Source organism: Chroicocephalus ridibundus, chromosome 5, assembly GCF_963924245.1.
Source record: "Chroicocephalus ridibundus chromosome 5, bChrRid1.1, whole genome shotgun sequence".
NCBI lineage: Eukaryota > Metazoa > Chordata > Aves > Charadriiformes > Laridae > Chroicocephalus > Chroicocephalus ridibundus.
The window spans coordinates 55,004,820-55,032,186 of NC_086288.1; the positions used below are offsets into that span (position 1 = coordinate 55,004,820).

Below are 27,367 nucleotides of genomic sequence, written 5' to 3' on the forward strand. Positions count from 1 at the left end.
TTGCCTTTTCTTTCCTTTTTTAATTTAAAAAAATACATTGAACTGAAAGCACCAGGCATGGTAAATATAAAATTCCCATTCTGTGCAGCACAACTTACTCTCCTTTTCCTCTTTTTCTCTGCTCTCTGTCTGTGCCTAAGTTCTGGTGTTTTGCTGGTGTCCACACTCTTTATGCACCCCAAAAAGTCTCAAAATTCCCAAAAGGTGTAACATAATCAGAAGCCAGAAACTGGCACAACCAGATATAGAACCATAAACATAACCTGCTCTTGCTTTGACTGAGGACACACAACATTGTTAAACCCTGATATCTACCCCAGACTGGAACAAGCCAAAAGTAAACCACATGACAGCTGGGCTTGCATGGGAGAAGCAGAAGAGATGCTGCTCCCTGTGCACCTAATTTTAGAAAACTTAAGGAAAAAGAATAAAATACTATGGAATGTTCTCTGGTTCAATTTCTGCAGAGCTTTGCAATAAATCAGGACAACACCACGGGGTCCCGATAAAGCCCCTGCTTGAGACTTCTGGACTGAAAGCAGATCCTTAAAATGTGCAACTCCCTTAGAAGGAAGTAATGATTTCTGCCATATACATATCTATCAGAGCAAATAATTCATAGCAAAAGCTTTCATTTTTCTGCTGCCACAGCACAAAGAGGAGTTCCTTTCCTCCCATACTTACACAGCTCCCTAGGATTTTAAAAAAAAAAAAAAAAATACTAAGCAGTCTCACTTCTGAGCAAATATAATTCACCAAAAATTTCCACTTTAAAGGTAACTTAAGAAGATTTTACCTAATGGAAAATAGAGGTTAGTAAGGAGCAAAAATTCTCTATTTGAAAAAAACAGGTTTTCACTCCAAAAACAAGCTCAGAAATCCTAGGGTAAAAAGATCTCAAAGTTTAATTACAAGTGTTTTAAGATATAAAAATTAATTTCAGATCTTGAATGTAAAAAGGGTTGACATGCCTGTAAAGAAGATATCATAGGCTGGTCATTATCTCAGTCTCATTGTCCTCCTCACACCCATTAGAGCACATCACGCTCATTTATAGTAGGGATATTAACAGGAATATCTAACATGATACATCATGTTTGCAATATCATAGCGTGGAGCCATTAAAGTGTCATGGGTTACATTTCATATCGAACATGTTAACTATTTTACACTAAGCGTCTGCAGCTGCTTATTTTAGGAAAACCAAGCACACAAGTTAAATTGAGATCACGTTTCAAACAGAAAATTACTTTTGCACAGTCCCCTAAAAGCAAAATTTGGCACTGAACAGCTGTTTAACCTTGTTATTTTAATTGAGCTGTGGAGAGGAGTTACCTGCCTGAAGAGAAATTAATTCTAACTCCAGAGTTAATGCCTACACCCATACAAACAGCATCCTGTGATACAGGAGAGAAATCTAACAACCTTTTGCTTGAACATACACAGTATTGCACCATTATTGTATACTTATCTACCCAACTGCCTTTTTTGTGGGGAAAGGAGGAAGTTAACACTAACAGATAGGTTCAACAGTGTCAGGAAAACTTAATCTTTTTTTTTTTTTTTTTTAATATAACTTCAGAACCACTTCATTTCAGTTCTATAAGCGTTATAAGACAAACTTACTGAACAGTTGCACATACTGCACATTCATATATTGCCAGTATTTATGAAGCCTTGTGTGCTGTCATGGTCAGGCTGAAGCCTCAATCAAGTAAAAAAAAAAATTAGAACCACATCAACAAAAAGCAATCAAACCAAATCTACCGACATAGTACCTATCACAGCTTTTTCCAGCTTATGCTTTTAAACAAAGTCCTACATCAGCACCAAAGCAGAAAGTTTATCTAGTTTAGCTCAATTCTCTTTCTAAAAAGACAGGAAGTCTGTAACACAACTGTCAGCAACTACAGCCACGCGATGAGTTCATAGCAGTGCTCCACAAGCGTTCCAGTATTCATTTCTTCACACTTCAGCTGTAGCTTGTCCCAGGCAAGGTTAGCCCCTTATGTGAAGTCACCTCTCAAAAGGTCATCCCTCCCCAACATTCCCCCCAGTTCAGTATACAAACCCATCCACTAAAAGGAGCAGAGACAGTGCTGCCACGGTTTCTGTTACCAATTTAGTCCAGAACTTAAAGTCAGCTGTAAACCTCCTCCTTGAAAAGTCTCAAAGTCTCCTCTAGCCAGGCAGGCTCAATACTGTGCCCCTTGAGATACCTCTGAAGTTCAGTACCACTGGAGTCAAGGAACTGTATCTCCGGCACATCTCAGTCCAACAACAGGAAAAAAGGATGGGCTCCAACACCGTCGCTGTCAGAGGGTGGAGTCAAGCAAGGTGGACACACATACACCCACCGACGCCTGTTGGTGCACACACACCCTCTACACCTGGACATCCAGGCAACGCTACAGCATTTTTTTTTCCTCCAGACCTCCCAAGATATACCAGCTGCCTGAAATAAAAGGGTATAGGAGCTTAGGACGTATGAGTTTTCATGATAAGGGTATTTGGGTTCTCCAGAAAATCTAACAATGAAGATTTTTAACTATTTTGATGTTCCTATTTTGACATGGCTCCTTACACGAAGTTCCAAAGACCACAATATGTGAACTACCAGCATGGAATGATAGCTGCAAGCAAAACAAAAGTGAGATGGCACATGCTGCTCTGTGGTAGACTACTTCAATGCCGACCCAGCATAGGGATTATATTTGCAAATAAATGGGCTCCTTACTTTTAAAGAGACAGTTACTGTAAAGAAACAAGCATAAGAATTAACTAGAAACTGACAAAACTTGTGCACAGACTGATTCACTTTTTTACCTGCATTTACCCAAAACTGATTTGCAAGTAAATTTTTCTTATGAGCGTTAAAAACACATATAACATTTCCTGCTCTCAAGATGCATGCTCACATTCAAATTTTAATTAGTCTTTCAATTAAGAAGTTTACTTTCAGAAGATAAAACAATTGGACTAGTCATGTGAATTAACAACTGGAAGGACTTACCAGTCTCGTGAGTAGAGCAGATGAAAAACAAGGACAGTGGAGAAACTGCAAAAGGTTCAGGTTTTGCAGAAGAAAGTTATCTTGAAAAACAATTTCAGACAACTGTCAGACTCACATGTATTCTTAAGAAGCAGGAAAGAGGCAAGTCAAAGTCCATTTCAGCTGCTTCTGGAGGAAGATCCTGAAATTTCCTGGCAACTCTAAACTACACATGGAGAGAGCACTCATGCGTTGAGCCCCTCAGCCTATGCAAAGGCAGCCATACTGGAGTGTATAATGGACTTCTAGATAAAGAGTTTGACAGTAAGCAGATATTAATCATAAGACCTAAGGTAAGCCCATATGTCGAGCACAAGATCACAGTGTGAGATGTCTCTACAGACATTATTCCACAAGGCATCCAGAAACTGACAGTGAAACAGGATGCTTTACGTAACGTACAGCATCTATTAAGCAAAAAATATATTAAGAGAAATGTTATTAAATATTTGCTGCATTGTGAGTTAAAGTGTCCAGCCATCTTACCTAGCATGGTACAAATTCAATTAACACTATTTAGGAAACATTCTCAACACCCTTATGCAATTTAGGCAAAAAGTGTAACAGTATTTGGGTTTTTTTCCTCATCCTTCAATGACCTTTTGTATTCTGTACTAACTACAGCCTTCACCACTTACCCTCAATAAACAGAAGAAAGATTCTCACCTCTATATTCACAATTTGCACCCTGGCCACTTAAATCATTTCCAGAGGCACAGAAAACAAACTCTCAAATATCAGCAGCGGATTGTGTCACAGCAATTTTGGTTACCGGATTAGTGGAGGAACAAGACACTGACACACAGATCATGATGACTAGGGAACTGAAGGAAGTAAGAAGAAATTCTTCTCAGAAGCCCGACCAGAAATCTTCTGAGAAGCCCTAAATCTACACTCTCCACAGACAAAAGCCAACAGCTGGTACTCATGACCAGAGAACACTGGTTTCTAGAAATAATTCACTAGATGTAGTGACTGTCAGTTCTTGCATTCTCTCTTCCCAACACCAGATTGCCTGTCAACCTACACTTTTATATTTAAAAAAAAAAAAAGCCACCACCACAAAACAAAAGCAAAAAAAGAAAACAACAAAAAAGCAAACCAAAGCAAGGAGAACAAAACATCATCAAAAAGTCCAAGTATTCTGGCTACAGTGAAGAACCCTTGTCAATGACTCAAAAGTTATACTTTCAATAAAATTCAAAAATCACATGCAAAAGCAGGGTTTGCAGAACTTTATCTCACAGAGAGTTCCAAAGGTCAAGGTAAAGGAATAACAATGCTTGGTTTATGGATAAACAAATCCAGCAGGAATAGAGCCAGACAGCCTAGAAGTTGACCTACCTACTAAAGCAGTAACTAATGACAAATCATGTTTTATAAATCCTTGTCACATTTTATAAATGAAGTTTTCCAACCACTGACACTCCAGCATGTTCAATAAGAACCAAGAACCAATACACTTTACAATGCAGCAGATACTTGCAGATCTAAAAAAAGATTTCCTCAGTTGAGGAAGACAGTAATACAATACAAATTAGCAGTACAGGATACCCGATAGCTTGCAAAAGGGTCATTTGGAAATCTCTCTGTAGGTTTCTGGAAAAAAAAAAAAAGCAGGGTTCGATAAACTACTTATCAAGACTACAAAGTTCTATATTTACCTTCTTTCTCTTAGAGGGTAGCCCTCATTTCAGAGGAGAGAAAGCAGAGCTGCTTGCACTGAAGCATCAAAGACGCAAAAAGATAAGTCACAGCAGTCCTGCATGTTTAGCAGTTATGACTGGTTGTAGCAACCCAAGAACCACTGTGCCTGTGCATGATGCATAGTGCTAGCCTACCACACGAATGCTGCAGAATCCGCAGAAACAGGAGTTTCAGCAAGTTAGGACTCTCATACAAAAGCAACATTTGGGTCCAAGTTCAAACTACCAGAGTCAACCGGCTATACATGATGGTTCTTTTCTAGCTGGCAAAATTCCCAGCTACCCCGATGTTATTGGAATAACCCAAAATTCTATTCCCAGCTTTCTTCATTGATCTGAAGTACTATTACCACACAGATAAAAAATGTAATGAATACATGAAACGTCACCCTAAGCAAAAAACTGAACTTGAGTCAGCAGCAAGATCCTGCAGCAATAAAGATTAAACACGTTCTGGGTTGCATTAGCAAGATCAAGAGGAAAGTGATTAAAAGTTCTATCTGGTATCCATGAGACTGTATCTGTATCCAGTTTGGGGCCCCTGAACTAAAATAGAGAGATCAAAAACTGGAGGAAATCCAGTGGATGACCACTGTGATGGCTGGGTGCTGAGGCCTATGACATACTAGTGGGGACGCTGAGGGAGATGGTTTCATTTAGCCTGGATGACCATTCTCAGAGATGCAAACAGAAAAAAAACAAGTGGCAAAGCACCAAGCTGCTGCAAGGTATTCTCCAAATGGATAAAAAGGGAGAAAAAAAAAATAATCCCATAGTGGATAAATCCTGGACGATATAGCCTAGAGAGGTTGTGGTTAATTCTATCCTCGGATATACTCAAATTGGCTAGACAACGTCCTCAGGAACACGACGTAATGCCGAAGTCAACCCTGCACTGAGTAGGAGGTTACACCAGATGGCTCCAGAAGTCCTTTCCGACCTAAACTGGTTTGCGGCTCTGTACTTGAGAAAGGCTGCAGCTCACAAAGGGGAGTCCAAGCACTAAGTAACACGTTTGTTACCAAGTTCTTGTGTTTATTCTGTCAGCTGTCAATGTAAGGTGTGAATGACTCCTTATTTACTGTAAGTTTTTTTTCTTTATTATTCTTATGGTATGTCTCGTAAATTTTTGAGGCACTTAATGACTATGAAGAGAGACTTAATACAGATAGCTCCTTAAAACAGCAATGTAACTAATGCCCAAATTGAGATTAACAGTTCATAAAGAAGAATTCATGGATTATTTTTTTCCTGACAGCAAACTCAACATTTATTTAACAGAACTCTGAATATCCAGAGCAAGGCATAAAAAACACATATTCCTGTTCCAGCAAACCCATGGTCTCCATATACTATTTCTGTTAAATGTATTCATCCATACACGTAATTTTATTAACAACCGGTTTCTTATTTGAGCCTTTACAAAGATGTTTAAAAAAAAAAGTCAATGTTGACTCCAACATCCCCACAGATTACATAACACTGGGAAAGGACAGTTGACAGTATTAAAAAATAAAAATCAAGGAGCAAGATTTCATCTAATTTCACCTCACTCACTGCATTTTTCAGAATCTGTAAGTGTACATAACATTCCCTCACAATGTCAACCCTGAATTAAGTACTCTTTACAGTTGGAGTAATTTCTTTTTTTTTAATCATTTCTGTACTTGCAATAACTTACAGCAGTTGATACTGCTGCTAAGGAAGGAAAAAGAGTCAGTTGAACGCTAAATGGTATTTTGATTAGACGGAGAGCGAGACAGTGTGTCACATGGCAGCGATTGTGCTGATATTCTCCCTATCCCCCAGTGCTCATCCACTTCTTCTCACAGCTCCTTTTAACACAGGAAACATCAGGAAAGTTCTTCCGAATTAACTGAAGATACGAAGTCCATCTAACCCACTAATTCACTAAACCTTCATACAGCCAATGAATCAGAATGAAAACACACCTTAATTTCATTCATCTGAATTAGTTCCTCAAGTCTTGTATGCATCTATCAAAATGTATGTAATTCTTACTCTTTCTGTTCAAAAGCAAGCATGTGGAATGCGTAGAACTGAACAACCACAAGCTTTACAAAAGGCAGCCCCACACAGGAGATGAAGGAGAAAAAACAGGGGGGAAAAGCATTATAGACTAATGCTGCAAGCGACATAAAACACCCATCTACACCATAAATCTCATCCACTAGCCAGGTAGGAAACTTTTGTAATGCTTCCCACCAGCCACTAGAAAAGAAACAGATGCACTTGACTTTATTCTAAATAATAACTGGATCACATTAAGTCCCCATTCACTGCATAGTTTTATACCATTAATGAAAAAAAAAAATGAAAAAAAAACCAAACACCCAAGACAAAGTACTGCTGAGCAGATTTTCATTTAACTTCCATAGAACAAATAACTTCAACAAGCCTCTTAGTTTTGCTGTTGAGTAACTGAAAGCAGTTTTGCACTAACATGAGTTTAAATAAAGATTTCATCTGCAAAAGCAACTTCCCTTTATTCTAAAGGGCTGCATCTCAAATAAGATTCAGTGCAAAATTTAAGGAAGAACCAACAGAATGGTAATTCTAAACAAAAGTTACGTTATTCTACACATAAAAAACAGGGATTAAAATTAATATGGACAGTTTCAGTTCAACACCTAGTGGAGAACAGGCCATGTGAAAAAGTCCAAGACTTCATGCAGTGAATTAGAGGACAGGAATTCTGAACACTGTATCATTCACTGTATCAATTTTCAACCTTTATCAAAAGAAAAGGCTGTTATCTTTGTAGAACTCCAACTTTACACCTACGGAAGATTTGCTTTGAGACAGAATGTTTATTTCAGAAAAATGGTACAACTTTTCTTTTGTTCTACACAGAGATATGATAGTAAGTACAGATGAGGGGAGGACCATTAGTCTTTTGTTTCAAGTAGACAGAAAGTGGCTTTCAAATAAGTAGTACCCAAAATTATATTGTGAAGACTGAAGCATCCATCAGATGAGTATACCTAAATGCCTCATGGGCTGCTGAAATACTGTTTCCAGCATCATCTGTCAACACGGACCCTCGGTGCCTATGCTGCTTCCCATACCACTAAAACATATGTTGTTTGCCTTCCTCTCTCCCCAAACCTTTTAGATGCCTGTTACTGGTAACTATCAGCTCAAAATGCATCCAGATAAAGTAGTGGGAGGGACGAAACTGCCACCAAATTCCCCTTTTCCCTCCAACAGGAAAGTGAATCCTGGGGGGTCCAGCGACAGCAGGGCTGGGGAGCCCAGCCCACCCACAGGGTGGTGAAGCAGCCTATGCTGGGTGTCCCTGCAGGTTCCCTCCATCAGAGGCTGGGTTTAGGGAGTCCTTCCTCCCAGCTTCTGGACAACATCACTTGCAGCTCAGCTAGTTTTTGTTCACTTGTGGTTAAAAGCAGTGTATTCATATCCTCCCCCATGGCACATCCAGCTCTTTCTGTCCCTCCTCCTACACACTTCAGTCCTGTTCTCAGCCTGTCTCCTCCTGAACAGCCTATGCTCTTATCTAATAGGTTTCATTTAACATAAAACATGCACAGAAGAGGAGACAACATCACATATAAAGTTTAATATCTCAAATTACTCAATCATAATTATTTTCATCCTTTCTCTTCCCTTCTGTGGTCAGTGAATTCCCTTTTTGGAGAAATGAAAGTGGGAAACAAACAGCATAATGCTCCTTGTTATTCTACTTTCCATTTAACACCAAAATTAGCGAAGTACAATAGGCTGCCCTCTCATTAAAAGCAATAAATGGCATTATGAAAGGGTCCTATTCAATAATGCAGGTGACTTATCAATGGTATCAATGGACACAATTCCTTAAGTTCAGAACTCCCAATTAAGTGTGACCAGTCACCTCAAAACATATGCGTGTGTGTACGTATGTGATATAAATGTATGTGTTACATGATTTCAGACTTAATGCTGAAACCAGTAGTTATTATTGTGAAACTTAAGCCCTTTTTCTTCTCAGACTACACGTAAGGCCACAGTCTGGACTAGATTTGTCCTTCTATGTATGGTTTAGGATGCCAATCCTGCTTCAGAAGCTTTCTCTCAGAAACACAGAGATTCTTTGGAAACCTTAAAATGTAATATTCCTAAAGCCCTTTATTTCATGTGTAGTCCCTATTCTCTGTAGAGGTTTCTTGAGATCCTGCTACTTAGAACATTTAGATCAAAAACTTCTAGGAGCAGCCTGAAAAAGAAGAGGAGCCAGACTCCTGGAAAAATAGACAATATCCACAGCAGTGGACTCAATAAAGACTTAAGAGTCTTGTAGTCCATTCAAAAGGAAGGGAACTGCATGGCTTATTATTTAACTGAACATATTCTTTTTTATGGTCCCTCTGTGTGTAACCATAAAAAGCCTCATCCTCGCTCCCCAAAGTGACAAATGAAAGCGATAAATGAAAAGTACAACTTCTACATCAAGATCACAACAGTCCTGATTCAGCAAAGCTGTTTAAAAACCCAAGCACTTAAAAAGTCTGTGTTTCAGCAGTACTGTACAGAAGCGAAGTCCAAAGGTAAAATTCATTAACCTACACTACTCTGGGTCACTAGGGCAAAGGGACAAACCACCGACTCTTTAGCCCCTCAGCCAATTATTTGCTCACACTATTTCTCAAACCAAGTTCCTGCATATATTCAAATGAAGGAAATTAATTGCAACTCATGCTTTATGTGAAAGACCTCTGGACTTTTAGAGCTGATACAAGCACACGTGACACTTGAAAACGGCCAACATGTTAGGTTTCTTTGTCAACAGTCAGCACTACAGCTGCTTTCAGAAGCAATAATCCATTTTCATGTGCTAACCTGGAGCCTAATGACAGCACTAGTACTTCACTTAGCACTGTACCTGTGATGCCTTACGCTCTTTCAAGAGGAAAGCTATGTGCAAACCAGGAAAGCGGTCTCTTTTTCTCGCTTTGGATCTTCCTGCCACACCCAAAGAGGCAAGTAACAGCCGGAGGGAACAACCAGACCTTTCAGTCTCAAACTGCTGCAGAGAGAGCAACAAAGACAGAGGGGCAGTCCAGGAAACTTTCTTCAGCATAGTGCTCAAGAAGGCAGGGCAGGAGCACTCCGTTCCCAAATGCGCTTGAAGGTGTCGGGACTGACCGGCAATGAGCCAACAGGGTTCTCCTTTCTTCCATCTCCTCTATAACTCAATTTTCAAATGCAGCCCTGAGCCAACACCAACACTTCATAACACACCATAGATAATGCCACAACTGATAAGGAACACACAACCTCATGCATAGTATACATGCATACGGTCTCACTAGGAAAAATAAGCCTATGGAGTGCTAAGAAATAATTTTGTTCCAAAATAATAATAATGTTCCAAAGCAGGTGCTTCTCTAAGCATCTTCTTGATACTATAGAAGATTTACCCTTACTTGATAAGTAAGCAGCTTAGACGCATGTGACCAAGCACTGGAGGCATCTAATTTTTGTCAGTATTATGTCTACAGACAGCCACAAATCTTAACTGACATATCCAGAGAAAACTTGATCTCGACAAGTTCAGAGAAACTAACACATTCTCATATGACAAACAGGGTTCAACACAAGCACAGCTGCCATTTCAAGAAATAAGGTTTCTCCTTTTACCAAATATCAACAACGAGCAAAAACTAAGCTGATTCATCTTTGCTGTCAGTGGTTCAAACCCATATCCCCAGAGGAGCTCTCAAAGAGCTAAACCTGCAGATGAAGGCTGAGTGCCCCTGCACTGCAGTCTTACCCCATGACCATCAGGCTGCTGGAAGGTAGAAAGGCTGTGTACAAACCACCCAGGTGCTTGTTCTTCCATGCTGTACACAAGTGTGCCAGCCACTGACCAAAGCCAAAGCAATTTGGCTTTCTTCTGCCATAGTTCATCCTTGGTTTTCAAAAAGGAAGGTTTATGCACTTAACCTGCAAGAAAGTGAATCTCAAGCGTAACTCCTTCCAGCAGAACTTGAAGTGCTAAGAACATGCTCCTCTCTGGGACTTTGTTTATACCTACCACCACAGCACTTTTTACAAACCACTTTAGGAAGCTCCTTTCTCAGCCAGCTGGTCTTCAAAGATACTATTCCAAATGCCTCCTCCTCATCTAACACTGTACACAAACCCTGGCACACAGCGCCTGGTGAGATAGGTAGGAAGGACCCTAGAAGTTGAGTTACTTTCAAACGAAACACTGCAAAATCCAAGTTCATTTACTGTAGTACTCATTTAAGCCCTGGGAATCCAAGGACCCCAGGGAACAGGGACTGTATGGGATCATTAGAGGAAGCATAGGGGAAGCATCGTTAGAAGCTTCCCTTGTATCTGATAAAGCAAATGCCAGCCGGCTCCAAGACAGACCCGCCACTGGCTAAGGCCAGCCATCAGCAATGGTGGTAACACCTCTGTGATAACATATACAAGAAGGGGGGAAAAAAACCCAAAACACTATGCAACAGCAACCAGAAGAGAGAAGTGAGAACATGTGAGAGCAACAACTCTGCAGACACCAAGGTCAGTGAAGAAGGAGGAGGAGGGGGAGGAGGTGCTCCAGGCACCGAAGCAGAGATTCCCTTGCAGCCCGTGAAGACCAGGGTGAGGCAGGCTGTCCCCCTGCAGCCCATGGAGGTTAACGCTGGAGCAGATATCCATCTGCATGGAGGACCCCACACCGGAGCAGGTGGATGCCTAAAGGAGGCTGTGGCCCTATGGGAAGCCCACACTGGAGCAGGCTCCTGGCAAGATCTGTGGCCGTGTGGAGAGAGGAGCCTACACTGGAGTAGGTTTGCTGGCAGGACTTGTGACCTCATGGGGGACCCATGCTGGAGCAGTTTGTGAAGAACTCCAGCCTGTGAGAAGGACTCAAGTTAGAGAAGTTTGTGGAGGACTGTCTTCCATGGCAGGGACCCCACAATGAAGCAAGGCAAGAGTGTGAGGAGTCCTCCCCCCGAGGAGGTGTGATGAACTGACCACAACCTCCATTCCCTGTCCCCCTGCGCTGCTCAGGGGGAGGAGGCAGAGAAATCGGGAGTGAAGTTGAGCCCAGGCAGAAGGGAGAGGCAGGGGTAAGGTGTTTTAAGATTTAGGTTTTATTTCTCGTTATCCTCCTCTGATTTGATTGGTAATAAATTAAATTAATTTTCCCCAAGTCAAGTCTGTTTTGCCCATAACGGTAATTGCTGAATGACCTCTCCCTGTCCTTATCTCAACTCATGTGCCTTTTGTTGTATTTTCTGTCCCCTGTCCAGTTGAGGATGAGGAGCGATAGACTTGCTTTGGTAGCCATCTGGCATCCACTCAGGGTCAACCCACCACAGTCCTTAACAACGTTGACAGCATAAATATAGATAATATTCCCTGTGGCATAGAAGGGCCCTCAAGGTCCCTGCTTATTCAATACCTGTAAAACTCACCACCGGGTCAAATGACATAAGGGAACTGATGCGTAAAATATGGGTGCGTGGTGCGCAAGTACAGACAAAAAGCGAGCAATTCTTGTTTTCAAAACAGAGCAGAGAGCTTATGTTAAAGGGAAGGATATTAAAGGCCAGGTTACAGACAGAGCAGATAGAGCACCTGGTACTTCAAAGACGATCACGTAGTTTGACTTTAATCCTCATATTCTCATGAGGACATCATGTGGTGACCAAGATTACCTGTTGCCCATTTAAATAGTAGTAAGGACAGCCTTTCGTTGTCTGGAATTCAATGTGCCTGAAAAGATTCAGGTTAAAAAGCTTAGTCTAGTGAGTACCACTGTTTCTGTAACATTGGCAAAGCCACTAGAGACTACACTAGAATAGAATTTGGACAGATGGCTTTACTTTGTTGGATGAGAAAAGTTGAGAAGTGGTTAAACATCCTACTTTGAGCAGGATCTAAACGTGCCTGTTTCACTGTGCTCCCTCCAGGCTGAAGGACAGCATTTGTTTGAGTTAGCAGTTGTGCTACCAGAATGGGTAACAAAAGTTCATGCTTTGAAGTGCTGAGAAGCCTCCTGCTTCAGAATTAAGTCTGGTTCCATGGCAACAAACAGAGATGAGGTCCACAAAACCTTCAGCATCTCAAACATGACTGAAGTTCTGCCGCACAGTACTCTACTCTAACTTTCACCTAAGCATAAAAACCAATGCAGGCTTCAGCCAGTTTAGCAGATCTAAAGAAACTGCTTCTCTTAAGCTTTGCAAATAAGGCAGCCTTTCAAAGAATGATGTTTGCCAATTATTTTATCAGTCTATTCATATCAGCCTATTCATCTCATGCAAAGAAAAATTACACGAGAAAAGAGAGATTAGCTGAAGCAATCACATGTTCAAAACAGGTTAGATACAGCCAACTCTGATGTCTAAAGTTTATTTGTAGAACTGCTTCTTCAAAATATATCATAGTTCAGACATTATATCCTAAAAATAAGAGACATTATGAAGGCCTTAAATAAAAATATAAAAAACCACCAACAAACAACCCAACCCCCCAAAAGTAGACTAGTCCTGTTCCTCATTCACCACTTTCACTGGATATCTGCATTTCAAATACCTTATCGTTCATACAAGGGCCACGTTTAGAAAAGGTCATGTAATTGCTTTGAGTGGCCAATGCTTTCATTTCAATAACTGAGTGACAAAGTGTCAGATGCTCTCATTCCATACAAAAGTGAAGGAAAAAAAAGTATTAACAAAACTATAACTGAGATTTGGAAAAATCATAGTAGTCACCTAAGTGTTTGGCAAGTACTTGTATTTAAGCTTCACAGACTTACACTGATGAATAAAATACTCCATCGCTACTAGACCACTTATGAATCCTTAGATGCCAAAGCTCTTCAATACAGGTACGGATCCTACCTATTTCTACCTATTTATGGGACATGAGATTAAGGACCTTAGCCAAAAATCACAAAAAGCATCACTGGAGAAACTAGGAAGAAAACCCTTGTTCAGAGGAAAAGAAACCTTGTTCAGAACTCCTTTTACTGTAACGTAGAAGGAATCTTTTAAGAAGATTTAACATGCTGCCATACATCATAAAGATAACACAGAGTAGGATTCAGAGCCCTAGTCCCTAACGATATTTGCCGACTTACTCAGAACAGAAAAAATACGTTAATACCAATTTAAATTAAAATAGCAAGATAGTACCTCTTCCAAAGTAAAATATCACACAAGACTTCTCCCCTATGATCTTACCTTATCTCACTGTTAAAATATGAATGCATTTTACGGAAACATTACCTGGCAAAGAAGCTTGTAAAAGGTCCCAATATTTTTCGTTTACTGTCCACATCTGTCTCTTGACAACACTCCTGCTGGCTCTGATCATTGGTCTCTTTAGTGGAATTCAGAGTAACATCCGAGAAGTGCGCCTCATCAGTCTCAAGATTCACAATTGCACTTGAACTGCTTGTGACCACAAAGTCCAAAATGTCTTCATTGCTAACTGATAAAGTTGTTGACAGTTCTGTGCTAAGACTGGAAACACTACAGACAGAGATATCATCACTTCGATTCAGAGTTTTTGAAGTTGGACTATAAAGTTTGACAGTGTCATACCCAGTTCTTGGGAAAGTAGAGGATTTTCGCACAGCGTGGTCATGTTCAGAAGTCAGAGAATGTGGAGGCACGTAAGACGGCAGTGTGCATGCGCTCTGAAAAGCCCTGTCAGGCACAATTTCAGATTCTGACTGCTTTCTCTTCACATTTAACACACTGCAGTGAACAGGCTCTGGATTTCCTATTTCTAGAGTTGGAATACCAGAATCCACTGATTTAAGGCTATGACAATCTTCTAAAGCATTGGACAGCTGCCCAGGCTCATACTCAGGCAAGGAGAGAGATGTCGGGGTCCCGGAGTTCAAGTTTTGAAGGCCCTGGATACTGCTGCCCACTCTTGCGTCCAGAATTCCCATGAAGCTCAAACCATTTAAGGAGCTGGATAAATTTACATCAGTTGTCTTGGCCCAACTGGTAACTGGTTAAAAAGAAAGAAAAGACAAGATTATGAGCTTGCAGGAAGGTTGTGGTTTGTTCTTGCCCGTTTGTTGGGTTGTTTTTTTTTTTTTGTTTTTTTTTTTTTAAATACACACAGTCCTGTCATAATTTAGGCTTTTAATTACAAGTTGTTCATCTTCTCTTACATGTGGTAACTATCCCTTCCCCCTGCTTAAACAAGCAGGACAATGGCAACTTAAATTAGGCTTCTAGAAAACATCATGCATGAAAACCTTTTCATAAGCAGTTTGTGTGCCAGTGTTTGCTTCGTATACATTTCCTGAGAGTGAAATTACATACTATAAAAACTGCAGTACTTTAATGTTCCGTGTCAATATTAAGACAAATATTTGAAATTTGTTTTTATACAGTCATAACTGCATATCTACTGATGTTGGAGGGGCTACAAAACTTAGACCAAAACACTTAGGCCAAAATACTAAAGTGTTCATTTAAATAGAATTTTTTAGCATTCTTCTGGAAACCATAACATTGATAATAAAGTTGTCACTGAAACAGAATGCGTAACATATTAGTTTTGCATTAAGCAAGAGATGCAAAATCTGAATAGCTATAAAGCTATCCATGTAGTCAACGTTTTGACAATACATATGACACACTTCATCAGCGCATCTACAGTAAAACTGACACTTGCAAATACACTGTATTTACTGCACTCAGGGATCGCTATCCTTCATATTTGCTATACATACACACCCTGTCTCCTCAGGGGCTGCCAGCAGGGCAGTTAATCCAGTCAGTGCCCCACTTCCAGTCAAGATCTGAGCGACCCTTAAAGACAGGGCAGTCAAGAATGAGCTGCGGGTTAGATGCACCGTCTTTGTGGGCAATTGTGGCCTTTCATAAACCTGGAACACCTTCAGGGCCACAGCCCTGGCTCCCAAAAACTGCTACTGACCCTTTAAGCCACTACATGATTGTTATTGTGACATTACATGTATCTTCTCTTTCTATATGAATAGTTAAATTACCAATAGCTCTGCTGAAGTTTGCAATGTAATTACTCTGCAGCAGTTGGCAGAACAAATATGCACATATTGCTTCAGTTTCTTCACTCTGAAACACTCTGCACTAAGTGTGAAGGAGTGAAGAATATTCCTCCCATCTTGCAAACAGCTCGCTTTCTAGACGGATTTTTCTCCCGCTCCTGAAGCCTGGTCTTCTGCTTCTGGTCTGTTCTGTCTCATGTGCAGCACTTAATTAAAGGTGCCGGTTGTCCTCTAGGAGGTCCTCCCCATATTCTACTTTTAAAAAACAAACAAACACCACCCCTACAAAAAAAAAAAAAAAAAAAAAAAAAAACCACAACAAACCCAAACCAAACCCCAAACATCTCATTTGGGAAAACTGGTTCCTCCCAGCAGTTCCAAACCACTGGCTAATGGCACCTAAGCCCTGCCGAATACCAGGGTTTGACCATCCATTCTTTGATCTGAGCCCATCAATACACTTTGGCTTTGTGATACTGACAGGCAGTCAGTGACAGAAAACACATTTCGAACATATTCCACTGGTTCAAACTGTAACGATTTTTTCCACAAGCTTTCAGTCACATGAAAAGTTCATGAATCCAAACCTACTTCATATGCTACACCAACTCTTTAGCTTACTACACAAATGGTATTTGCTAGCTGACCCAATGCTCCAGTTCAATCCACTCCTAAGCGTAGGGAAAAGTCAAGTAGAAACAACCCTGGATATTTCATCTGTTAGACCTTTTCAGAACTTTTTAACAGCCAACCATGTACTACACATCCAAATCAATCAATGCATCAGTTGCCTAATCCTTTGGATATGCAAGTATTCACTTTTAGTCAATTTATTGACTAAAAAGCTTGTGAAGATGAACACTTTTCTTACAGAGTTGCTATAGCAACTTTTCTTTTTTCACATTACCATGGTTTTAAAAGTTTACATCCTATGCAATTTAAAGAAGTGATGTCTTGAGAAAGCTAGCATACCAACCACATACATTATGAACCTCTCTGTTCACTAAATTAAAATTGCAAGGTCCAGAAAAAACAAACAAACAAAAAAATGCCCAACATATAAAAACCCCCTAAATAACAATCCTTGAATACCAGCAACAAACTATTCTATTTTATGAAGCCAACTGTGACAGACAAAGTGTATGAATATGACAGAACATGCAGCATTAGATATAATTACTGTTGCGTATACTTGGATCTCCTCCTCTAAGACATTCTCGCTTGGATTCGCTTATTGTTCTAACGTAAGTCTGACTGTTTTCTCTTCCCCTTGCTCACCCACCCCTTCATACACGTTACATTGCTCTTCATATCAACAGCCCACTCTGCCCCAATGTTTCTCTAAAGCGTATACACACACACACCATGGAACTGTATAAGCAAAGGTGCAGGTGTTTGCTTTATCACAATTCGTGCTTATTAATGCATCCAGAAAATGCAGCCCAGAACATGAAAGTACAGAAATGTAATCAACCAAGAAGAAAAAGTTTGATGTTGTTTGGGTAAATAGCACAAGCATGTTCCCATAACAAATTCCTCTGGTGGCTGCCTTCGCTTCTGCTCAATGATTTTCCCAAGTAGCAGCCAGTCCTTAGTTTAATTGTATGACTCTTCTTGACGAAGCTTACAAATGGTAGGCATCCAGGCGGCCTTGGAAGAGCCAGTAAATACAGCAGCTCAAGAGGCCAAACAATTCTGTAAACAAGAAAGCTCAAAGAGAAGTGAAAATAAATTTCCATGCAGGGTACTGAGGCTATTTTAACTTGGACTGGTATGTTTTTAAGCAAGACATTTAACAGGAAGAGATCCTGTAAACAGGCAGCCAGCAAATGCAGAAGTATATAACAGCTTTAGCTTGCTGGAGCAAATTATGCAATAACAAGTTACAAAGGTTTTACACAGTTCAGCGAAACTGTGGGAAGCTTTGAAGTATACCCAATCAAGGGCTTTAAATGAAAACTTGAGATGTAATCAGCTGTCAAAAACATACATGAGAACTCCTTGATTCATTTTGTGTTAGGTTGTTGTAGGATTGTTTTTAAGGATGTAGTGAAGTGGTATTTATACTCCTCGTTTTCTCTGCCTCGCTGGTAAGTGCAAAATCTGACAATTGATGTCAAACATTCCAAGTGTTGTGTGGTCCAATACTAACTTCTTTCCGTAAATCATTTAATAACATTATTGTAACATCACCATAACAAACATAACATTATTAAAGTATTAGCAGTATAATAAACTACTGAGAAAGCATAAGGATTTTTGTCTGCACAACATTCATCATCCCCATGGTTTACTTAGATGATAATATACTTAAGTAAAACTGGTATTTGCAAATATGCTATGTCTTATAGGAACGATGACCTAACAAGTGTGAATATCCCAGAAGCGAGATGACAAGGAAAAAGGAGATAGGAAATTACAGTAGAGGTCACAAGTGGCGATGAGAGGGTAGGTAGATATTATTTACTCACTAACTCTTCCAACGTAAATGCTAAGGGGCACCAAATAAAGATAGTTTTGTAGCTAGGTTCAAAATTAACATAAGGACATAGCTATTCATGCAAAAGGTAGCTGAACTGCATAACTCCTTGCCACAGTACACAGTGGATGCTAAAAGTTTACAGGTAAGCTCAGGGAAGAAAAAAAATCACTGAGGATTCCTAAACAAGAAGAAACTCAGGAAGTTCCTGAACTGCAAGTGTCAGAACTTCAGGGAAATATCAATGTCCGTTAGTCCTGCTTTTAGGCCCTCTCCCAGGTAAATTTGGTCCATCTCACTATGGCTGTCCATACGGCCTTACATTCCCCAGATTCTGATCACAACATGCAAGAAGGCTCTGATAATACCCAGAAGATTTAGAACACATTTTGACTTTACGTATCACCCAACCACACAGAGGGAACAAGTCATATTTGTTTATAATTTCTCAGATCTAGAATAAAATGGCTTTTTAACCCATTTTAATGTAAAATTTAAAGAAACTTAACAGCACGCCAAACTGTTAAGAGTAATACAAAGATGAGAAAGATGCCAACTCATCTTTCCACGTTCTTCCAAGTTTGCTGTGACTTGCAATGCAATTTAGGCAATGAACTTGCTTAGAAGGAAGGGGAAGACAACTATCTACAAAACAGGCTTTATATCTTCTTGCCTCATAGAAACAAGAAGAATGGTTTACATATACTGCTCAGCTCTCACAGAGTTAACGTCTCAATTTTTATCACTTTGTCTCTTCAACACTTATCTCTGCCAGCATTTTTTTAAAAAAAGATTTTAAAAGGAAGGAATTGCCTCAATTACAACGTTGCAAATGTTTTTTTTTCTTCTTAAAGGAAAAACATACAAAAAAAAAGTAAGGGGTTTAAACTCTCCATGCATTTAACAATATTTTTATTGAATGTACTAAGAAGCACATTGCTGCTATCAAGTGCAACTGCAGGTGACCTCAGTGCACAACAGCATCAAAACCAGCTTTGTTTATTAAACATTTCTTGGTTCAGATTGTTTATGTTCATGTTCTAACAGCCACAGCACTGCCAACAGTGAAGGATTCCTGAGCCTACAGAACAGCCTAGCTTTCAACAACGCATGCGAATGAGATACAGTGATTGAGGATACATATGTAAGCACTGCCAAAACTTTAATAGCAAAAAGAAATGGGATATTTTATTTTTTTTTAATTAAGAAGTCTTTTATCTAACTCCCAGCCGGCTTCCTTCACAGAGCGTGAGCTTTACAAACCTGACTTGTGAGTGGAGCGCCTGGAAAGTGATCATAAGTAAACCATTCACCACTTTTCCACTTTTTTGCTATGTCAGGCAGGCAATATAAGTGAGTCACAGTGCTCTTCTCAAGCCTCTGCTCCAGAAGCAGTTTACAGGGCTTTCTTCCTCCCCCCCACCAATATTACTGAAGAAACCTGATGCCACATTAAATTAGCTGCAGCGCCACAAGAACTTCAGCTAACACGGGCTGTACTTCTGTTTGGTCTTTGGGAATCGCCTAGGAGACTTCCATTAGGAAGAGAAGGCTCTGACAGAGATGGAAGTTGCTGCCTTTTCACGGGCTTTCAGGCTGACCCGACACGGCGAAGGCTTCCTCCTAGCTGGTGGCCTTCATTTAAAACAACAACAACAAAAAAACCAACCAAAACAAAACAAAACCACACCAAAAAAAAAAGAAAAGAAAAAAAAGAAAAAGCCCCAAAACCGAAACACCCAGGCACTACCTTCCCCCAAAGCCCGGAGGAAGCCACGCTCGCTCTCCTCCGCGCTCTTTCAACCACTCGGCGAAGACGAGCTGCTCCTCTCAACTTTTTTTAAGGTGGCCACGGCCGAGCAAAGCGAGCAGCCTGCCGCTCGTCACCCTGCCGCCCGCCCGGCCCCAGGCGAGCCCCTCACCACCGGGGGCTGCTCCCGCCGGCCCGGCCCGCCCCGGCAGCGGCCGCTCCCCCCCCCCCCCCCCGCCGCCCCGGGCTCTGCCCCTCGCCCCAGCAGGTGCCACCGAACCTCCCCCGCCCCAGCCCCAAGAGCGGCCCGATCCCCGGCAGGGCTGGCTGCGAGCCGCCGCCCGGCCGGCTCTGCCGCCCCGAGGAGGAAGAGCCAGGCAGAAAGTTTGACGCCTCACCGGGGTAGCGCTGCCCTCCGCCGCTCTCCTCATGCTGGGCCATGCCCAACCCGCCCCACAGCTGGTGCTGCGGGACTAGCAGGCGGCTGGCGGCTGCGGCGGCCGGTCCATGTCGCTCTCCGGTCCCCGCGGAGGAGCGGCGGGTTCAGCGGGGCTGAGGCGGCGCAGCCCCCAGCCGCTGGGCGCCCTCTCGGCGCGGCGAAGGGCCTCCCATGGCGCCCGCTCCCGCGGCGGGCTCGGCGCACACCTGGCTGCGGGCGCAGCGGCGGGCTCTGCCGGCGGGACAGGTGCTGGTCTCCTGCCGGGACGCTCCGCTCCCCGCGGCTCGGCCTCCTCTCGCCCCGCCACCGCTCCCCCTCCCCAGCGCGGCGGCGAGAAGCGCCGCCCGGCAGGGAAGGAAACGCCTGCGCGGGGCGGGCGACGGGGGGGGAGGCGGCCGCTGGGCGTTGGCCGCCATTTTGAATCGCCTCAGCGAGGCCGAAGTTGCGGACGAACGGCGGGGACGGGTTGTGCCTGCCCGGCTGAGCCGCGGCGGAGTCGTCCCGGGGAAGGGAAGGGGTTGAAGTGCGGTGGGCTTTAAGGGAGGCCGGTCGTTTAGAGGAGTGCCGCGCTGTGTTGGGGGGGAGAGCCGCTCTTCGGCTACGGGGCGGCTGCAGCTCGTCCTGCGCTACCGCCAGCGGCCTTAGCGGGCGGCCGGAGCTGCGCGATGGCGGGCCCCGGGGGGAGCAGCTCTGCGGAGGGCTCTGCCTATGTTTCTGGCTGCGTTCAGTGGGAAAGCAAAACTTGATGGGTTTTGCACGCTTGGGCTGTGGAAGGTCCCAGTCTGGGGCATCAAGTGAAGGTGTATCCGTGGCTCCGTGGAATTGAACCGCAGTACCAACAGTGGAGGCTCTGGGGTGGTGATGATTGTTCTAGCACGTCTGATTTATCTTTCCATTATCTTATCTTTACTCCCTGTCTCAAAAGTGTTCCCTTTTGGCATCTGTGTAGTCAATCTATGGCCCACACCTCGTACTGGAATCGAAGGAGTTACAAGCAGCTGGTAGCTCACAGGAGCAGAGTTCTCGTTTCCTTATCATCTTTAAAACTCATTCTGGTTTTTTTTCCACACAGGTCGTATGTGTTTTGCACCTAGACATGGTGATCGTCTCTCTAGAACAAGATAAAGTTGTATGATAAAAGAGTAAAGTTGTCCCCTATCCTGAGGGTGTAAGTATCAGCCTCATCACCTCATGCCTCTTATGTTTACCCTGAAGCTGGAAGTGTGAGTGCAGCAAATGCAGAAATCTCTGAATTTGCGTTAATGTAGTTAGCTTAATATCAAGAAGAGCAAAGCTGTGATTGCTTAAGCTTTGATGTGGGCAAGTTTCACCTGTATAAATTTTGAGAGGATGAGATAAACTTGTGTGGAAATACTTGCCACCATGACCCCGCTGACACCAGTTCCACGCTATCAAGATGAGAATTAGGTCATTATCAAGATGAGAAGTAGGCACTGAAAACCTACTGTCAGCCAAAAATTACACCTCTGCAGATACTTTCTGTGACCGGGTCAGAGAGTGATAAATTTCAGTGCTTATTCTGCTGGATTTCTAAAATGGGTATCAACATAATTAAGATTGGCACTAATTTCTCTGTATCTTTCTTTGAAAAACACTGCTACCTGTGCAAGACAGCTTGCATATTACTATTAAAAGAAGGTAAATAAAACCAAAACAGCTTTGAAGCACTATAAGCTTGTTTATGTGCAAGAGAGATACTATTTTGGAGCATATGCTGTCACTAATTCCTTTTTCAGTATTAACATTTTCTTTCTGTTTTTGAGAGTGTGAATAAATTCTGTTGGAGCAACCAGAGAAGTATATTGTCATCAAAGTTCTTAGGTTTCTAGGGTAGGTAAAGAATGGAAATACACAGTCATGCGTTCTGTAAGTCTGTGTCTCCGAAGGAAGTAATGATACTCCCATCTTTGTAATATTATTTAGGCTGAAGAAACTATTAGAAATACCTGCTGCAGGAAATCTTTCAGCAGTAGCAGAGCACAGGCAACAGCTAAAAGTTTCAAATCACACAAGGAGTTAGGCGCTTAAATGCTTTTTGAGTCAGCACTTATTTAAGGATAGAATTTTGCCTAACAATCATACCTTTGAGATCCCGTTCTAAGTGATTTATTTTAATGGCTATTTTCCATTTCCAACCCACAGATGACTCTTCCTATTCAGCTGGTAGGTTTTTTGATACCCGTTCACAACAAAATTCTTAACTGTTCTTTGCACTGAAGAAGCACAGAAGAGCCAGGGTCCCAGTGTGCTACGCAGTGTGGAAATACCAGGGTTGGCCTCAAAATGTTTACAGAAAATCACAGCCTAGCCAATATAAAAAAATACTCTTTATTGCATGTGAATGACTGCATAACTCATGGAAAAGGGTAAACAGCATTTCTGGATCTTGTAAGCTATTAGCAAAAGTTGACTTTTTTGCATTAGCAGTTAGCATTGATTCTGTTAAAGCCACCTCTGTCCAACATAATATGGTTTCTGTCTGCAAGTATTGTGTATTATTCTTCTTCTATTGGTAAAGGGTGAAGGGCTGACATTATGTGATTAAATGTAGCGTCACACCATTAGCTCTCACGGAAACGTGGCACGTCCCAATTATTAAAAGGAAACAGAACAGGTACTACCAGGTACGGGACGTACAAATGCATAACTAAGTGCAAAGAGGACCTTTAACACCTTTGTTTTTCAGCTGTACAAAGCTGACAAGTTCAGATGGGCACGCCGAGAAATCGAGTTTTCCTGTTTTAATAGATGGGTTGTAAGTAAATCCTCACAAGCACAACAAGAAGTTAGTGTGGCACTTAACTCAGCGCGGTTTTATCATCAGTGCTCTGCCATCGATTTAGAGTCAGGTAAACATGTAAAATACTCATTTTTGTAAAAATTCTTGGGACAAATTTGTTTAAGAGTGTCTTGCCTGTGGCTGTTGTGTAGAAAAGGAAGCACCACATGGAGCAGCTTCAAACTGGCAACTGATAATCACCTAGTGGGCAAAAAACATCTAACTGGTCTAATAGTACCTCAGTGCTAGAGATTTCAAATCTTTGAAAACGTTCGATTGAAAAACTCTGTCGTACAAACTCGTATTCATGCCAGCAGAATCTGATATGCTAGTTTCATGGTTACTCTGCAAAAAAGCTGGAAGGGTTTGTGCTCTGTTGTGTCTCACCAATTTCTCCAAAATATACTACATGTGAAAAAAGCATGCAAGGCAAAAGTCCTTCCTAGTCCTTCCTCTGTTGCTTTAGAACAAGGTAGAGTTAAGGAACAGAAACGCAAGCTTCCCTTATGCTTCTAATGCCTGTGGATGTGGGAAATAATTCTCCGCTTAGGCTTTCAGTTCTGTTTTGAAGCTTCAGCAATTTTGCAATTGATACGACTTTATTATTTTTTTTTAAGAACTAGATGGGAACATATAGATTGAATTTTCATTCATCAGAAGCCAAGTATGATGCAAACAGTTTCAGAGATGGCCAAGCTGAGCTTCGTTTCAATCAGCTGTGCAGCTCCCTGTCCACTTTGTGGTCAGTCATTCTCTCATGAGCTAGAAGACATTTCTATATAATATTTGTTTCTCTAGTTAACCAAAGATTTGCATGTTGTGAAGACGTAACAGTTGCACAGCACTGAATACTCGCTGATAGCAGCTCCTGCCTCCGTTTTCCATCGCTGTCATTTAAAGGTAGTTTTAGCTCACGTAGACGAGAGTGCAGGGGCACTAAGCGTAGGCAGTGATGGATAATCTCTGTTATAGTCCATCACGCTAAAAGAAGAGTTCACTCTTGAAGGTGAGTGTTAGAACAGAGATGAGGCATTGATCTTTTTCCTCCTTGCTTTACAGAATTACTTGTACATATGGTAAAGTAACTAATGTGTGTTTTATGGCACAGGAAGAGGGAACAATGAATAAATTCAGTTTCTGCTGACACGTAGCGATGATCAGGATGATGATTTGATCAAAAATATCAATACCTCGCAAGCAAATGGTGATGTTTTTGACAAATGGAGAGTATTATGCTCTTCTACTTCAAATTCATCACAAATCAATTTTGTTGTCACAAAACGAATATTTGCCTTTTGCACATCTGTGTTTGATAGTCCATTTCTAGCACAGCCATCATCACGGGCATTCCTACTGGCAGTGGAACGTCTGTGCACCAAACCTTTTTAAGTGGTTTGGAATGAATCAGGAACAGCTGGTGAACGTCTCTCTTCATTCTCCCAAAAGGCTGCCTCCTCCTATAGGAACTTAAACCTGATAAAGGGTAAGAAAAACGAAGGCAGGTCCATAACTGCCATTACTGTTGACTCTTTTGTTACCACTGGGTAAGAAGTTACATGCTTTAAAGTTCCCCTCCATGAGACAGCAAGAAAATGAAGAGCAGGAATGGTAGGGGAAGAGAGTGCGAGACTTTCCAGCACGTTTGCATTGATATTACTGGAACATGATGCGTGTGACTGGAATGTTTCTGTCACTGTCTACAAGCTGTTCGGGGAAGACAAAATGAGTAATAAGGTGTGAAGGAGTAAGACTATACAAACTAAAAATATTGCTACTTGTATTAATATCTCAGAATTGCAGAATCTTAAGTGCCCATAAATAATTGCTAACAAAGCCTCCGTGGTACTTCTGTTATGGATCTTATCACTAAATCATGCCAGTGAAGGAAACAAGGTTTATATTATGCACGGCTGCATAACGAAAAGTTGGAATGCTACAGCAGATTTATTCTCTTAAGCAAGTACAATTTAAATTATGTTTCCAAAAGCAGACAGATTAATTCTGTAACAAAAAGCATTGCACCCAACATGTGGTAACTTTCTATTGGAACTCGCTAGAAAAAAACAAACTACTGAACTAAAAACTAGTTATTGTCTAGAACAGTAATGATGAACGAAACCAAGTAACATTCAGTTTGAGCAGATAACAGATCCAATTATTATGTCTCTGTGGATCTGCAGTGCTTCAAAGAATTCAATATTCTATGTAATAAAATTATAGGGAAAATGGAGGAAAAATTAAAAAATGTGAATGACTTTTGAGACTTCTTGAAGAAGACTTTGTTGTGAAACAGATAAGGGTTCCAGAGTCAAAAGACTATGGGCTAAAACCATATCTCCAAGTGAAGACAATTAAAAGCCAAACATCAGTACAAAAATTAGAAGTTATGAAATGTAAAAAAAAAAAAAAAATGTAAAAGGGAATACCAAAAGAGTATTGGGAACAAAAAGCATGCTAACAGTCCTTAACATTCATTATTGCATGAATAAAGTAACTGTGCAAAAAAGAAAATTCAGTTCTGGTTTCTGTCCCGTATCTGGAAGGGATCAGGGTGGCCTACCACAGCAGGTGGGGATTAATGAGGCAAATTACTCCTTGGACAATGGGCTTAAACCACACACAAGTTGCACTTCTTTCAAACACAAGTTTGAGATCAATAAAGGAAAACCTGCACAAGTTTGAATTAGGCAATCTAATGTTTTGGGTTTTTTTCTCTGTAAACTGAATCAATTTAACAGCCCTTCTGGATATAAACTGTTCCTGTATGGAAAATGTGATTCAGAGAAATCTGGAGATCACTTAATTCCTCATTTTTCCCCGAGGCAGGATGCATGTATACATACCTACATAATTTCTGACACATTCACCTAATCTGTTCCTAAAAGTCAGTAATGGTGGAAGTGGCATCCCTTTTTTGGGCAGTCTATTCTAGTGCTTACGCATTTGCCTTCAGTACCACTACTGTACTGTAGTGCCGTTTGCTCAGGCATTTCCATGTCTGTGAACAAGAAAAGCACTGAAATGAATATGAAAATATACTCATCTATACTTTTTAACAGGCTTGATTGATGTTTAGAACGCATTCAAGAATTTGAGACTGCTCAATTCTGTGATACAAGGAGAGCTGCTACGGCTCACCGTGTCTCCTTGCTGTAGTGAGTAAACTAAGGTCTACGCAGAAATGGTGGGCAGTTAAGCCACCTTCATTAAGAATTTCTAAAACCTTTATGTGAAAAGCAATTGTAGCAGTATTATACAGCTGTTACTGCTGTTAATAAAAGTGCCCATGCCTTGTAGTGAGAGGGAAATGGAGACTTATTACGGCTTTTGCACCTCCTCATGTTCTTGGGTTAACAGGGTTCTACAGTTGCACATACATCACAGTAACAGGTACTGTTCTTCCAGAAGCACTTGCCCTACGGGAAGGCTGCAGGTAGGTAGGAGAAGGAAGCACACATGGACACCTCTCATCTCAGTCTCTCCTCGGTGTGTTTTTTTATAGGGGAAGCTGTACACAATGATGAAGTAAGGTAGGGAAAACAGTGCTTTGCCACCCAGTCACTTTTTCTCTCAGCAGCATGCCGACCCAGTGCCAGCTTGAATCCCATTATCATCACATTGGAGCAGAGAGGTAGCTCATAAAATTTATAAGCACTTGCACATTATAATGCATTTTAAGAGTAACTTGAACAATGGAAAAGGGATCTTACTGTAGAAAGCTAAACCGTATGAGTTAATTTGTCCCAAACCTCTGGAGCCTTGTTGCTAATAGTTTCACAGGTCATAAAAGAAAATTATGTGAGATGCTGTACATGGAAGGCAGATGACAAATTCATTGAGGATAATGCTTAAATATGCTGGTCCTGGCAGGAAAGGAATGAGTTACTGTCAAGGAATCCTGGGAAGACTGGCTCTCTGAGAACCGCAGTACCTTTCCATGGATTTTCACTGTGGGCAGCACCTTCACTCCCATGAAGTCATGGTTTGACATGCGTTTGAAGCCTGCCCTACCACTGACAGATGCAATTGCTGACAAGGACTATACAGTGGTTTTTGCATGATAGAAACATTGTTTACATTGGAAACTAATTCTTTAGGACATGTAGAGT

At 41.4% G+C, this 27,367-nt stretch overlaps 1 protein-coding gene across 2 annotated transcripts in view; it reads right to left on the minus strand.

Annotated features, from left to right (window-relative positions):
* Nucleotides 1-20,879, minus strand: part of TBC1D14 (TBC1 domain family member 14) — a 74,119-nt gene extending 53,240 nt beyond the window's left edge. The window contains exons 1-2 of one of the 2 annotated variants that reach the window (XM_063337232.1): nucleotides 20,418-20,879; nucleotides 14,025-14,760 (exon numbers count right to left, since the gene is read on the minus strand). In XM_063337232.1, coding sequence (XP_063193302.1) covers nucleotides 14,025-14,760; nucleotides 20,418-20,460 — 779 coding nt within the window. In that variant the 5' untranslated portion in view covers nucleotides 20,461-20,879. Of the gene's footprint in view, nucleotides 1-14,024; nucleotides 14,761-20,019; nucleotides 20,152-20,417 lie in introns of those variants that run through there. The other variant, XM_063337233.1, reaches the window with a different exon arrangement.
* Between the last annotated feature and the right edge of the window lie 6,488 nt (nucleotides 20,880-27,367).